Here is a 15,361-nt window from a genome sequence, read left to right as displayed (position 1 = left end):
ATGATCAGAGCGGGACTTCAAATCAGTGGCTGCCTATTCTAATAAACGCCATTTGAGTTATTTAAATTCTGCAGATGAGATTTTGTCTCCAGATTTATGCAGTACAGGAAGTGGGTGTGAGGAGCAGAAAGGTTTGAGGGTTTGGCAAGAAGAGGAAGACGGTGGGCTGTTTTCCGCCACTTCATGCATCTTTAGAACTGTGCTGCCCATATAAATGCAGATAATTTTTTTCAAACTAAATGCATTAAAAGTAAATATAACAGTGTCTTTGTGAACTTTCTGTAAGTATTTTTAAGCTCTGTGCAACACAAAGCAGTTTGTGATTACAAACTGTGTGTGCAGACACTTTTATTTCCCCCGTGTAGCTGTTTTATTAACTGGAAATAGCATTGAGCAGGAAGCCAAATATTTTCTCTCAGCAGTCTGTAACTGATTGTTCCAAACTGAATCCTAATTAATTGACTTGACAGAATTTCCTGCCAGATAGCTAAAAAAGAAATTCCTGCTGCCTCTGATCAGCGGGAGGCTGCAAAATAAAATAACGGGAATTAAAAAAAGAATATTGATATCAAGGCAGCAATTTTCAGCAAATGATTTGGTTATTTTGTGTTGTGGAAACACTTTTTAGAAGTGTTACAGGAGAAAACTCGTGATTAATTTTTGATCCTTTCACTCGCCCACAGCTGATGAGAAGACCTTACCTCCAGCACCCACACTGATGATGCTGTCCACAGAGGGATTGCTCTGCTCCTTTGCTCTAGTCAACCAAAACCCCGGGGTCAAGCAGCTCATCACACCCCCTACAGCGCTCTCACCTGAAGGGGAGAGGCTGCCAAAGCCAGGTGAGGAGATGGTTACAAAAAGTCAGATTCTTTTTTATGCAGAAAATCAAATTAACAGGTATTTCTTATGCTAAGATGCTAAAATGTAGCAGTTTCTAGTATGTTTTGTGACTCAACTTTCTTTCTATCCGAAGGTTCCTTGGCATCAGCACCAGCCAAGCTTCCTGCTGCAGTTCCTGCTGCTCCGGCCGCCTTCCCGAGCATCAGCTTCGCTTCAACAGCTATGCCCAGTCTTCCTGTCCCTTCGGCTCCGTCCTCCATTACCCCTTTTAGCATCGCTCCAACAGCTCCAGTGACAACAGCTTCCTCCGGCTTTACCTTCTCGGTCCCGCCGACCTTCTCCACCACTTCTGCCCCAGTTGCAGCTTTCTCTCTGGGAGGATCTGCGCCTTTCGGCTCGGGGTCCTCCGGTTTCTCGTTTGCCTCCAAACCTTCGTTTGAGACCCCGTCTGCACTCCCAACATTTCCGTTCAGCTCCCCTTCCAGCAAACCACCAGTGGTGGCTGCCCCAGTTGCAGCCGCCCCGTCTGCCACTGCACCACCTCAGGGCCTGTCGACGGCCTCGCCGCCCACAGTCAAACAGAACCTGAATGAAAGGTAGACAACTAAAATACTGCACATCCTATGACCTCTAGTTGGAGGCTAAATTAAAACACAATAAAATGTTTTTGCTCTCCAAGATTTTCAGGGGTGGAGGCTTCGTCTCCAGCGTTCTCTTTTCCTAAAGCTGTTGTTTCCAGCTCCAGTGGTTTTATGTCAGCCTCCAAGCCGCCAGCTGTGTTAGGTATGAGCACGCTTTGAATCAGAAACAAATAATACATTCAAATGTGTAATTCATTTATTGTTGTTTAATGTTCCTCAGCTCCAGTTCACCCGGTGCAGACGAGCACACCTCCAGCCGTAGTCCAGAAACCTGCTCCTGCTGTTCAAGGACGGGTCTCAACTCAACAGGTATTATTCTGCTGCTATAAAAAAATGACATAATGATCATGTTTGACTTTATTTTATTTTTTATGGACTTATCAAAGTCTGTGTCTCGCTAGCATGTCTGGGGGGGATGAGGGGCGGGGTTACATTGCTCAGCACCATAAGCCACGCCCACACCAGGATTTTTTGGAAAGAAGGCTTCAGATCAACAGCAAATATGGCTTTTTAAGACATTTAGGATGTGACATTTATGTTAAAAACTTCACAGTCCTAATTAAAACTCCACTGAAAACATTTAAAGAAAATTAAAAAAAATGTTTTAGGAGGACTTTAAAGTTTCATTTGTTTAAAGCATGAAGAGAATATTTGTTTGACTAAAATCTTTTGTTGTTTGTGTTTTAATTTAAAAACTGTAGTTTGTTTGGCAGTAACAAAATAAATGTAATTCATACAGTTTTTTTAACAATATTTTTTTTGCCAAAAAAATGTAAATAAAAAGATAATCAACATTTCTCAATCGGTTTAGTTAAAACAAAAGTAGTAAACATTTTTTAATGGTTTTGTTTAGTAGCAAACTTATTTTCTATTAATTTTTAAAGCAATTTATATGTCACCATGTGTTAGGACTAAAAATTAAATCAACACAGACTTGACCTTTATTGGCTTTTTGGTCATTAAAGATTAAAAAAAAAGACCAAATTAAAAGAAAACGGAACAGTAGAATCTTAATATAGAATCTTAATTTTAAATGTGTCAACTGAAAATGTTAAATACCAAAAATGTAAATGTTTGTTGTTAAAAATGTTTAATCTTTCTAAGAAATGCTTTTATTTTAAGACGTTTACTTTTGTTTATTTGTTTTTGTCATTTTCTGTCATTTTCTTCCCATTCCTAGCAAGCTGTTAGCGTGAAAGCCCTGGAGAAACAGCTGCAGCAAAAGAAAGACTCTGACCCCATTATGGCTGGAATTTTGGAGGAGGTAAGACATTTTAACAAGACCACAGCAGACTGCTGTCATACTTTTGTGTCCAGAGGTAAACTGCTACCAAGATTTAATTTGGTGAACTTTCCTCCTTCACAAACTCCTCAAAACCCTATCATAAATTCCAGCTACAATGTTGCTGTTATTTCTTGTTATAGTTGATGCAAAAAAAGATCCTTTAGTTGGATTTTAACATAAATAAATCCAAAAAATGTATCATTCTCTACTATTTATCAAAAGCTCCTCAAAACTGAGCAATAATAGATTTATTTTGTTTTAGATTGCACATTTTCAGAAGGAGTTAGACGACCTAAAGGGTCGCAGTTCAAAAGGTGACGTCAGAGTCGGCACAAACGATGAGATGAAGGAGCTGAGAAAAGAGTCGGAGGACCTCCACATCTTCACCCTGGAGATCAGAGAAACGACAGAGGTACGGCTTTATTTGGAGAACAATTTCTTATTCAGGGATTGAAGCATGTTTTAGATGAACTGTGTTCATTATTGTAAATTTAGTCAACTAAATTTTTTTCTTTTTGTCAACTTTAAAAAAACTTGTAAGAAGTTACAATTGACACCTTAAAATCTCATTAAATATTTCCCTGTTTGTGTTTAAGTCACTCCATGGTGACATTAGCACGCTGAAGACCACGCTACTGGAGGGTTTCGCCGGGGCGGAAGAAGCTAAGACGCAGAACGAGCTGGGCAAAGACAAAAACTACAGACAGCTGTTGTACAAAAAGCCTCTGGATCCCAGAAGCGAAGAACAACTCAAGGTGAGGAAAAAACAGCTGATAAATTATATTTACAGTTGGCCCTCAAAACAGAGGTTTAATCTCCATGGCCTTCCCGGTAAAATAAAGGTTAATAAATAAGTTATTGCAGGGGAATTCTTTTAAAAAATGACCCCCAAAGTAAGATTCCAGATTTTTTAAGGTAATAAAATCCATCACTTTATACTCTCAAAGTTCAAACCTCTGCCAAAAAATGAGACCAACATTATAGAATTAAAAGAAAAAACACTTTTTGTACTGGAGACTTGGCATAGAGGATTGATTGACGAGGTTAATAGCCAATCAGCAAGCAGAACACGGTGTACTGCAAACAAAAATCATGCAAGATTGAAAATAATCTGCAAAAGATTAACCGAGGGACCATTCTAGTTCATAAATATTATTATCAATGTTTCTTTGTCAGGAGATTCGCAGGTTGTACCAGTACGTTAAATTTGCTGTGGAGGATGTTAACGATGTGCTGGATGTGGAATGGGAGAAACACCTGGAGAAAAAGAAAAAGCAAAAGTGAGTGTGGAGGATCTTTTATTCGACTAGTAATGAGTGAATGTGATGAGCAGTGAGTAAATCTTTTCTTTGCAGACACATGGTCGTTCCGGGACGTGAGGGTCTTTTCAACACGCTGTCCAGCAACCTGTGCATCATCAACCAGCAGAAGAACAGACTGGATCAGCTGATTCAGGAGCTCAGTGCTCTGCGCCTCTACAGCAAAACCACCGCTCCCACCATTAACCAGAACACTGCAGCAACAACATCAGAGGAGTAAGAGCTGTCGAAGGACTCGACTGTATAAATATGACCTTTTTGTGGTTGAAAACATCTCAGACAATAATTTGGTTTTTAAACAAATCTTTACTCAAATAAGCTGGAATTCCTAGAATTGTCCTCACGTGTTTCTACTTTCTTTGAAATACTTTCACTTTCAAGCAAACATAAAATGACTAAAAAGAATATATTTTTGTTTTATTTAAGCTATAAAAATGAGCTGGAGAATTTGGAGGAAGCACTCCTGAAAGCCCGGCTTGATAAGACCCCTCCTGAGACGAAGGTGAAATCATCAGGTAGGATTTAACTAACGGATAGTTTCAATAATTATTGTCTGCACCTTCTTTTTTATTTAATTTGAATATCTTTTTCTATTTTGTTTCATTTGTCAAGCAGTCAAGATTTCCCCTGTTAAACAATCTCAACTGCGCAACTTCCTGTCAAAAGGCCAGATGCCTCCTGTGCGTTCAACAGCACCAGGTACTGTTAAACATGCTGGTCAAGTCAAATTTATTCCGTAAATACATTTCTAAAGACTTCATTGTTTTCCAGCCAACTTGTCGCGCTCCGCCTTCCTCGCTCCTAAAAGCTTTGAGGACTTGGATGACGTGAGCTCCACGTCCTCTTTATCGCAGTCTATAGAGCTGCTCCCATCTCACTTGGAGTTGGAGGAAGAGGAAGAGCTGCAGCCCTTGCAGCCTCCACTTATGAACGCCATGACCCAGTCCCTTCCCACCCCTCGCCACCCCGCTGTTGTTCGAACGCCCTCCATCCAGCCAGGCTTTGGAGCCATACAGTCCACCCCTCTAGCGAAGATGCACCCTGTAGTAGCCGGTATGGGCTTTGGGCTGAGCCCCATTGTCAACCCCGGTGAGTAAATCAATCAAGTTTATAATATACTTTAAAGGAAATTTCCTCATTGCACAGCCAAAAATGAAAAAAAATGTTTTATTTTAGTTCCAACTAATAGGATTAACCTCAGCGGGGCGGAAAGTACCGCTCTCGCCACAAAGACGGTAAAGCATGGAGCACCACCTACCGAGCGGAGTGTCCCTGTAACCATCTCTGCCCAGCAGGCTGCAGCCACCGCTGCTCTACGGAGACAAATGGCCAGTCAGAAGCCAGGTAGGAAGAAATGTACTGCAGTCAGCTGAAATATTCACTTTTGACTCCCCTTCTTTACAAGTTTCTTGTTGCTGTGCAACATGTTCACCACAAGGGGGAGACAAAAGGCTTTTTTCTGTTTTGCAGTAAATATGCAGCTATACAACAAAGCTTTTTGTTATTGATCCAAAAGGAAGCCCTATTGAACCTAAATTATTCCTAGTTACTTAAGGTTTCAATAAAAAAGAAAAAATTGTGAAAACTCATTTATAACTTTTTCCTTAATGCTTCTATTTTAATTCTTGTTTTTTTTCTTCTTCTTCCTCAGCTGCAGTCAACGCCTCATTGACGGAGTCGACCTTAAAAACTGTCCCTCAGGTGGTGAATGTTCAGGAGCTGAAGGACAAAGGACCGCCTATGCCAATGTCTTCTATTATCAGGTAGAGAAAAAACATATTAACACCACGGACAAAGTCTAATCTTAATTGATTAAAATCATTTGGGAATCTCTCATTAAAAGTGTTCAGTTGGAGATGAGATTAACTTTATAAAAAATTACCAAAATTTAATTAAAAGGTATATATTTCTTCTTCTGTTTAGCATCAAATAGTGTTTTCTTGGTTTAAAAAAAATGTTAATTTCACTTCATTTTGAACTATTTAGCTTTTATGCAATCTTTTTATAAACGTGTCATTCTTTTTCTATAAACGTCATTTTATAAATAAACAGCGTCATTTTTTTCTATAAATGTCCTTTTTTAATAAACATGTAATTATTTATTCATAAACACATCATTTTTTTTAAAACAAATGTGTATTTTTTTCTATTAATGTGTCATTTTTCAATAAACATGTCATTTTTTTCTATACATATTTTTTAATATTTTTTTTCTATAAATGCATTATTTTTCACGTTTGACATAAATTCTCTAAAAAAAAATGTGAATACTATTTATAGATAAATAACATCAGGATGATGAGCACGATGCTTTTTTTGTGGCCAGACATTTTTTCAAAATGAAACCTGAACATCACGTTCCGTCTCATATTTTCTTTGTGTTGTGTAACTGTCTTGTTGATCTTTGCAGCTCCTCGGCGCCCGACCCCTCAGTCCAGGGCTTCACTGCAGTTTCTGCCAGCCAAGTCAAACGAGTGAGTTAGATTTTTCCATCACTGTGGCCAGTTGACAAGCAGCTTTTTATTTACAAATCTTTTGTTTACAGTTGTGTTAATAATGTGACAATTGTCGGTTTTCACCCCGACAGCCAGTGATTGGTTCGTATTTGGATGAATTTACTCATACAGTTTTCGTTTTAATGTTGCACATTTTACCCAATATTTAACATAAACAAAGATTAGTTAAAAATATAAAAATCATACATTTCCTCATGATTTTAAATGACACTCTACATGGGAAATTTCACGAATTGCTGTCAGTTTGGCATCTGAATACTGCACGAGTGAGAAATGTCTCATGTTCCTCCTGAATTCATGCTACAATCTGCCTCCTCATTCGAGTCCTGTTTCAGGACGGGTTCAAGTTGAAGCAAAAGGACACTGTGTGAATGTTTTTTGTGTGCCTTTCCACCTGCTGAAAAGTACTGACTTTGCGCTTACGAGTTTTAATCTGCAGTGGGAAATGTGTCTCTGCAGAACACAACTCCAGGTCTGCAGAAGTTATCCACAGAGAATGGATCCATTCCACAGACAGGCTTTGTCTTTGGTAAGTACTGTAAGATAAAGTCTGTTTTTATGCAACTTACCTTACATCTGCACCCACTGCTGAGTGGCAACACATTACCCTTATTTTTGGTAAAGACTTTATAAAACAAAGTCTGCTTTCTTACTTACTTCATGAATCTTTTTGCCCTCAAGGTCAACCATCCAAAACAGAAGTTTCTGTGGTTCCGCCCAGTTCAGTTGAGCAAAACACCAGCAAGGCCTTCTCATTCACCTCAGGGTGAGTCAACACAAATAACATTATTTTTTGTAGATATTTAAAGATTTTTATTGTAATTTTACTGTAAGATTTTAGCCGTTTCTGTGTATTTCTTTATCCAAATCGCGTTTGATCAGAAAACCGGATACTAGAAAAAGCTCAGACTAATGACACAGCTGCTGAAATGGGCGTGCCAAAGTCTCCTCCCCCCCTGCACGTCTGTGTGCGTTCAACACTCATGCTGGCGCAAAATGCGATTCTGAATTGATCCAATATTTCTTGACGTTATTGTTGTCGTTTTATACTTAAATATGTATTTAGCATTAAAAACACAAAAAAGTATTTTAAGTGTTTTTAAATCTTTGAAAGTCATGCTAACTTTAGCAAACTGTTTTTTGTGCCTCCTGCTCAAACTAGTGAAAGGCAGACTTCTAGTTGAGTATTTATCTGTAATATTAAGCTTGAAATATACACTGCTGATTAGAATAAAATGAATTTCTAATCATGTGATTGGATCTGGACATCTTTAGTTTATGCTATTGGAAAAGCTTTATTGTTGTCTCTGCACTTTACCACAGATGTCTTTCATTCTTACTTATTTGGCTACTTTTGCAGATCGGCAGGCTTCAGTTTTTCATCTGTAACACAAGGTGCTGGAGTGTCTCAAGGTAAACAATAGTGCAGCTGTGTGGTGTTGCCGCAGCTCTCTCCCCCTCATGTTTTCAGCTAGTTTTACTCTCTTGTCTCGACAGTGAAGGATGTGAGCAAGTTCTCCTTTGGTGGAAATGGAAAAGGGCTGTTTGGTCAACCTGGAGAGGAGCCGTTCTCCCTTCCCACAAAGTCAAACTCTCCCGGTCTGAGCACTGGGTCTTCAAGCTCATCGGCCAACAGTTTAGGGGAAGTTGCAAAACCGGCTTCCAGCGTCGCTGGTTCTAAAGCGGAGCCGCAGCCTCCAAAGGTAGCGGGAGGGGAGACGTTAGGCAGCTTTTCAGGACTGCGAGTGGGGCAAGGAGAAGAAGGAGCCGAATTATCCACAAAGGCCGCTCCTGCATTTACCTTCGGGAACGCTGGGCTCGGCCATAGCAAGTCAGCTCCTCAGTTTAGCTTTGGTTCGGCTCCCCAGAAATCTGCTGAGGATGGCGCTGCAGCAGACTTGCCTAAAGTGTCAGGATCAGGCAGCTTGTTTAAACCTCCTGACTCCAACTCCATGCCAACCTTTTCTATAACCCCTTCAACCTCAGCTGCCTCAGCGCTGCCTACATCTTTAAGTAGTCTTCTTGCAGCTCCTACGGAAGAGTCTCAGCAACCTTCAGAAAGCACACCTGCTGCTTTACCAGAACCAAGTACCAAGGAACCTGCTGTAGACCTGACCAGTGCTCCTGCAGACCCCGAGCCTCCTGTGACTGCAGCTACCACAACATCTGCAGCACCAACACTTCCTGTGGTCACTCCTGTCCCGACTGCAGACTCCTCTACTGCAGCTCCTGCAGAACCTGAATCAATCCCGCCTTCAGCACCACCACCACCTGCCCCTTCCACCGAGGAAGCCACCCCAGACCCCTCATCTACACCTTCTGTCCCCACGTCTGCCGCCGCCGTCCCACTGACCACCCAGGTAACCTCAGCAGCTGCACCGGCCCCCTCCTCAGACAAACCAGGCTCCATTTTTACCTCTGTTGCTCCTGCAACCACCACTAGCGGTTCTGTTGGGGCCATACCAGCCATTAACACAGCTGCTCCTTCAACCACCACCACCGCCACCGGCGCAGTTATCACCAGCGCACCGACGACGGCTGCTAATGTGTTCGGCCAGCCTCCCGCTCCTCCTGCCACTTCTGCCCCTGCAACCACCGGATTCGGCACATCTGGATTCGGCGCACCAGCGGAAGCAGGGTTCGGCAAATCAGTTTTTAGCGTGGGTGGATTTGGACAGCCCGCGAGCATAGGAGGAACGTCGAGCGGCTTTTCATTCACCCAGTCTGCATTCGGAGCAAGTTCCAGCAGTGCAACCACCGGAGGAGGAGGAGGAGGACTTTTTGGCGCTCCTACTGTTACCAATGCGAGCTCCTTCTCTTTTGGCACCAGCAGTTCCAGCACACCCAGCAGCACTGGGCTGTTCGGGCAGAACACCACGCCGGCATTCGGCCAGACCTCTGGATTTGGACAAGGATCTTTGTTCAGAAATAACACCACTACATCGTCTGCGTCAGGCTTTAGCTTTCAGCCCTCAGGTAAGCAAGTATGGAAGGAATCTCTTCAACTTAATCCATTTATGAATGCATTTTCCTTGCATATCTTTCAAGGAAAAACATTCTTCTGGTAGTTTTAAATGTAGGAATTCACAATTTTTTAAAATAGCTTCCACTTTTGTTAAGTTGAAATCACTAGTTTTGTGAAATCAGTTGTTATAACTATAAAAATTGATAAAATGTTATGAATAAATCCAGGATTTAGTAGTTAATTAGATCAGTTTAATTACTTTAAACATTTTCATCAAAATATTATCATACATCTTTACACTAATGAAGATTAATTTGAGGATAAATCATCATGTAATGTGAAAACTGAGACCTCACAGGCTTTTCAAAATGAAAAATGGGTTGTTTCTGGACCTGATGCGACATTCTGTGATTAGAGCTCCAGGGCTTCAAACAGTCAAACCTCATCTTGCATTTTTGAAGTCGACACAATCTGACAACCTTTGATTTGATCAAACAATGACTGTGAGGTGAAAGGAAGGTACCAGTCTTGTGTTTGCAGCGCAGATCGACAGCAAGCATGTCTGCTTCCAGCGGTATTATCTTGAACGACACCTGTTTTTATAAAAATAATGTCCCGTTAGCTTAAGTGGGTGGAAGGGTGTTGTCTGGTTCCCAAACATTTTTTGAATTCCCGCTACATTCTGAGAACCGCTGCGTCCAAACAGCTGATGCCACAGTTAGACACAGCTCGTCATTTCTGTTTCCTGTTTAGTCACACTTGGTGCATTTAAAGATATGTTAAAGGTTTTTCTGCTGATGACTTTTTACTTGATTAATTTTTTGTTTGTTTTCTATCAAAGGTTTTGGCTGTTCAGCCGCCACACCTGTGTTTGGCTCGCAATCCACCACTGGGGGCTTATTTGGACAGGTATCATCCTGGATTCACAATTAAACAAGTTATTTTTAAACAAATTTTTTAATACGCTTCTTGTCTGGTTATTTATTGTCACCAGCAACAGCAACCTTCAACTGGTGGGGGTTTGTTTGGTCAAAGTTCAACCAGCGCTGCAAGCTCGCCCTCTGGGGGATTCTTCAGTGGGTTGGGAGGCAAACCTAGCGAAGACGCCGCCAACAAGAACCCATTCGGCACCACCGCCTCCACTGGCGTGTTTGGCCAGAGCACACAGACTGGTACGTTTGGAGCCATGTGGCAGTCCAGTTGAGGAGAACAGAGTTTAATGGATCTATTTGTCTGCAAGTGGCTGCCTCAGAATTGTAGCAGAGAAGGGAGACTTGTGGTGGTTGCTGCGTCACAAACTATAGGTTGTTATTTGATCCTGATCCATCACGATTTGAATAAAGAAATACTTAAAAACACAGTTCAAATCTTACGTTCTTTTATATATATACACACACATAAACTACATAATGTTGAGAAAAATGCAACAAAAACATGCTAAAAACACAATTTTCACTGGATTGGGTTTTTAAATACACAGATTTATTATGAAAAGCAGATTTTTAAGTGAATCAGACAATTATTCATAGTGAAATTAATAAAATGAGGTGAATGTTCCTCTGTCATTTTTGAGAAAAATATATGCACAGTGGCAGCTACATCCACAGTTACAAGTCACAACTTTCTAAATCTCCATGTCTGCCAGCAGAGCACTCGGTGTATTTTAAACATAAATGCATGAGAGGATGTTCTATTTGTTCATTTTAGATGAGCATATAAAAGAAATGTTAATTGTGTATTCCATCCAAAAGTTGTGATAAATCTGCTGTCAAAGCTTACATTTCTTTGTTTCTTTCTTTTCTAGGGGCCAACAGCCTCTTTGGGAGCAGTGGCGCCAAGGCCTTCGGATTCGGCGGTCAGCCGGCCTTCGGGGACCAGAAGCCCAGTGGGACCTTCAGCACTGGGGGAGGCAGCGTTGCATCTCAGGGCTTTGGCTCCTTCTCCACACCATCTAAATCAAGTAGATGCAGCTTTTTTTATCTATTATATATTAAAATAACAGTTTGGTTTTGGAGCAGTATGAATATGATGTCAAAATGATCATATTTAGTTACATTTCAACGTTGCAGTTATGTTTGCAGAAATCAAACAACTTTAAAAATCCAAAAATCTATTTATTATTTGCTCATTTTTGTAAAAATGAAGGGGAAATTTATTGTATTTATTTCTAATAGTTTGGACACAAACTGACCATCACTCACATCCACTTATAGATATTTTTATTGGACTCCCTATTAAAGACCTTTTCATGGTTTGTGCTGTTGGATTCTAAGCTCGTAACATTAACTCAATCAATAATTTACTGGGGCATGCTGGCTGTAATTTCAGCTCGCCTTGCTCCGTCACTCTGAGGCTTTAACTGACTGTGATGTTTTCATGTCAACATGCTGTCCACCACAAAACCCAACCTGCTCGACTCAAAGACTTTTTGCTTCAAAAACAGGAAAATCATAGGTGTAAAATCCCCGGGAAGTGGAAAAAAAAAAACTGACAAAAATAGTTGAAAGCTTCTTGACATTTCTCTTGCCCACTGAGTGGTTTCAGTTACTGTCAGCACGGCTTTGAAATGCGGTCAATCAGCTTCATCTTTTTTTCTGCCCTCCTTCCAAACACGACAAACAAACACTTTGTCTCTTTGAGAAAATGAATCGAATACAATCGTAGAAAACATCCCTGAAAGTTTGCTGGATCTTTCCCGCCTTCGGAACCCTCAGAGAGCATTTCATTAAGCAGTTTTAGACCACTCCACTGCCCTGTTTTTCAAGCTTTTACCTTCTTTCTTTCACCACAGCAAGCGGCTTTGGCAGCGCCCCCGTGTTTGGAAGCCCCCCTTCTTTTGGCGGTTCTCCTGCATTTGGGGGCGGAGCCTCATTCAGCTCAAGCCCGTCTTTCAGCAACCCTTTGCCCTCCTCGTCCGGCAAAGTGTTTGGAGAGGGAACGGCCGCCGCCAGCATGGGAGGATTTGGGTAATTATTAAAAAAAAACTATTTAAAGCAGTTTTTGATATCAATATGTGGTCGATTACATTTTAGCTTCCCAAAGACGTTTATTCTTTGCTGCTTTTGCAACAACAGCAGGTCGTCCACATGGAACCATATGCAGACAGATCTTCTGCAACACATTTGATGTTGAGGGGTTTAGTGTAGTAGTGAGTGTGTTCTTCTACTACATTCATTGTTTTGGTTAGAAGCTGTCTGTGTCACCCGGTTGTTTACGCAGTAGAGCGAGCAACAGCAGGTTTTGGCCTGCAGCATGAAGCAACATGGAAATGCAGACATCTGTGTTCTCACAAACAAAGCTAGAGCACCAAACAACAAGTCAATACTGTTAAGTAATAGTCACGTTATAATACCAAAAGTTTTTAAGTGGTTTGATGTCTTTGTTTGCAAAAATATTAGTTTTTACTCACTAAAGTCAGTCCCATAAAAGTATTCCCAGTGGGTTTTAATTAGGATTTTGCTGGGGGTTTTTTTCCCCCCAAAACCTGAATCGTTTTCTTGGACAAAGTTTCTACAAAACCGCAGAAGTTCATTAAAATTTGCCTCCGAGTTGTGGACTATTGGAATGTAGCAACCCCGCCCCCCTTCCCCTCCCCATTGCTTAGAGCTGAGAGGAAAGCTCTTGTGGACCAGCTTATTTTCCCAAATAATTTATTTTTCAAAATGAATTTTTTCGCCTGGTCCTGATTCACAGTGATTGAATAAAGAAATGCTCAGAAATGTAATTTTAAGCTTTATCTATGTTTTCCATTATCAGAAAAATGTTTTATAAAAATGTATAAATTACACGTGAGTTTTTATCTTACACTCCGAGTGTGTTTCCTCTCACTTAAACAATGTTTTAATCTTTAAGACAAAAAACATTTCATATTTATTCGTTTTTCTTTTATGTTTATAACATTAAATGATGAGATGCTACTTTTTTCTGACCTCACACAGTTTTAGTTTTTTCTCCCACATGTTGATTAAGTTGTATATTTGTTCATATGTTTAATAACATGCATTATTAATACATTAATACAACTTTTTCTTTTTTAAATTAGTGAAACAGAAAAGTAGAAAATCCATAGAATAGTGCAAAAATAAAGATCTTAATTGTAAATTCCCAGTAGGGTGATGTTTGAGCATTATTAAAAGTCATAAATTACCTTTACCTATAATAAATATATAGTTTTCAGCTCACAACTCTTCAGTACATTCCGATTTTTGCTTATTTTTAATTTTGTCTTCCTTTTCCTCTAGCATTTGGAAGTGTTTTCATTGCAGTAAGCGTGGCCACCAGCCTAAAACTATGGATCTCTTTGCCCAAGTAGATTATTCCCCCCAGATAATCTCACTCTGGGGTCATTCTGGCTGCAGATTAAACTGGCCAGCTCTCCCTCTGTTCTCCCCCAGTGTTTTGCTTATTCTCTTTTCTCTCTCTTGGGGCGGGTGCGGGTCCTGCAGAAGAGATTAAATCCCCTTTAAATCCCTATTTCTCAATCCCACATACATATAAAGAAAGAAAATGGGGAAAATGTGTCTATTTTGGCTCACATTAGTCTTTGAGGATTGTTTTACAAACAGCTGATCCAGACTCTGTATTTCTTGTCCCATAATCACCTATTTTCTAGTCAAGCCTTCCCATTTGATGATGATTTTACTCCTATGTGTGTTTTCAGTTTCTCCTCACCCCCCAGTGCCCCCTCCTTTGGCGCTATGGCCACTCAGACTGCGCCGTCATTCGGGAGCTTGGCCCAGCAGGGCTCTGGGTTTGGAAGCCAGCCCAGCAGCTTCTCGGGCTTTGGCCAGCAGCCACAGACAGGAGGTGAGACTCCAACGCTTGCATTCGTTCCTCCTCTCCAGTCAACTGGGGTGGAGGAACTTTTCTGTTGAGTGTTTGCTGAGTTGAGCTCCACAGCCTTCAGTTATTGGTTTCTGTGGAAAATGGGTTATCAAAGTTTTATTTTTTTAAATTTTCTTCCTTCTATCATTTTAATTGTTGTCTATATATATTTTGTTTTATTACAGGATTTTCAGGAAATGCGTTTGGATCTCCAAATCCGTGAGTGTGTTTAATTGTTTCACCTTCCACTAATAAGAGAATCTCTGTATATTTACAAAAAGTTTGGCCTGTGGTGTTAAAAAAAAAATCAAAAAGATCTTATTCTACAGGCTTTATGAATATAATTTTAGATCTTTCCCCCCTCGAGTAATCAGCCTTCTAATCTCATCTTTTCCCTCCTCATCTCTCAGATCTGCTCTTCTCATTCCTTTTTGTTTTTTTTCTTTTATTTCCTTCGTTCACTGTGGTGTGTCTCATTGCAGCTCACGCCCCTCTGGGCTTCTTCTAGAAGAATGAACTTTAAATTGTGCAGGGGGGTGTGCAGATGAAGTCAACCCTGTTGGGCACATTCATGTGCTGTTAAAGGGCCTATATCATGCTGTTCTTAAGTCTTTCTGAATAAATATATCCATATATATGACAATATATGACCTTTGGCACACTAAAGAACACATTTTTATGAAATATGAGTTATATTTGTTAGCTTTTTTTCTAACAAATCTCTTTTTGCTTCTTGATGGTGCCGCAGATTTCTAGAGCTGATCTCGGCCTCGCCCACGAAAACAAATTCAAATTTATTTCCTCCCCTACGGCTTCTCCCTAGTCCTACAAACGGAGAAAAGTGTCTTCAAATCTGGACGTTGCTAACCCTTGATGACATCATCAATAGTCGCCGATCAGCTAAGCTAGCACGTAGCTGCTAGCGCTCCGAAAATGCATAAGCAACTTTAAACAGTCATGAAAAACCA

At 40.5% G+C, this 15,361-nt stretch overlaps 1 protein-coding gene across 3 annotated transcripts in view; it reads left to right on the top strand.

Annotated features, from left to right (window-relative positions):
* Window positions 1-15,361, top strand: part of nup214 (nucleoporin 214) — a 24,521-nt gene that overhangs the window by 6,406 nt on the left and 2,754 nt on the right. For 2 of the 3 annotated variants that reach the window (XM_024298701.2, XM_024298703.2), the window contains exons 11-35: window positions 684-842; window positions 977-1,439; window positions 1,523-1,626; window positions 1,705-1,793; window positions 2,665-2,748; window positions 3,032-3,181; window positions 3,366-3,524; window positions 3,946-4,049; window positions 4,125-4,304; window positions 4,515-4,603; window positions 4,701-4,787; window positions 4,860-5,177; window positions 5,265-5,432; window positions 5,740-5,851; window positions 6,499-6,562; window positions 7,064-7,133; window positions 7,286-7,370; window positions 7,965-8,017; window positions 8,102-9,580; window positions 10,411-10,478; window positions 10,564-10,741; window positions 11,374-11,529; window positions 12,361-12,535; window positions 14,230-14,375; window positions 14,579-14,612. In XM_024298701.2, coding sequence (XP_024154469.1) covers window positions 684-842; window positions 977-1,439; window positions 1,523-1,626; window positions 1,705-1,793; window positions 2,665-2,748; window positions 3,032-3,181; window positions 3,366-3,524; window positions 3,946-4,049; window positions 4,125-4,304; window positions 4,515-4,603; window positions 4,701-4,787; window positions 4,860-5,177; window positions 5,265-5,432; window positions 5,740-5,851; window positions 6,499-6,562; window positions 7,064-7,133; window positions 7,286-7,370; window positions 7,965-8,017; window positions 8,102-9,580; window positions 10,411-10,478; window positions 10,564-10,741; window positions 11,374-11,529; window positions 12,361-12,535; window positions 14,230-14,375; window positions 14,579-14,612 — 4,774 coding nt within the window. The remainder of the gene's footprint in view (window positions 1-683; window positions 843-976; window positions 1,440-1,522; window positions 1,627-1,704; window positions 1,794-2,664; window positions 2,749-3,031; window positions 3,182-3,365; window positions 3,525-3,945; window positions 4,050-4,124; window positions 4,305-4,514; window positions 4,604-4,700; window positions 4,788-4,859; window positions 5,178-5,264; window positions 5,433-5,739; window positions 5,852-6,498; window positions 6,563-7,063; window positions 7,134-7,285; window positions 7,371-7,964; window positions 8,018-8,101; window positions 9,581-10,410; window positions 10,479-10,563; window positions 10,742-11,373; window positions 11,530-12,360; window positions 12,536-14,229; window positions 14,376-14,578; window positions 14,613-15,361) is intronic. The other variant, XM_024298702.2, reaches the window with a different exon arrangement.

Source organism: Oryzias melastigma, linkage group LG12, assembly GCF_002922805.2.
Source record: "Oryzias melastigma strain HK-1 linkage group LG12, ASM292280v2, whole genome shotgun sequence".
In the NCBI taxonomy this organism is placed as follows: domain Eukaryota; kingdom Metazoa; phylum Chordata; class Actinopteri; order Beloniformes; family Adrianichthyidae; genus Oryzias; species Oryzias melastigma.
Note: the sequence above shows the minus strand (reverse complement) of the source record. Positions and strands in the feature narration are given on the sequence as shown.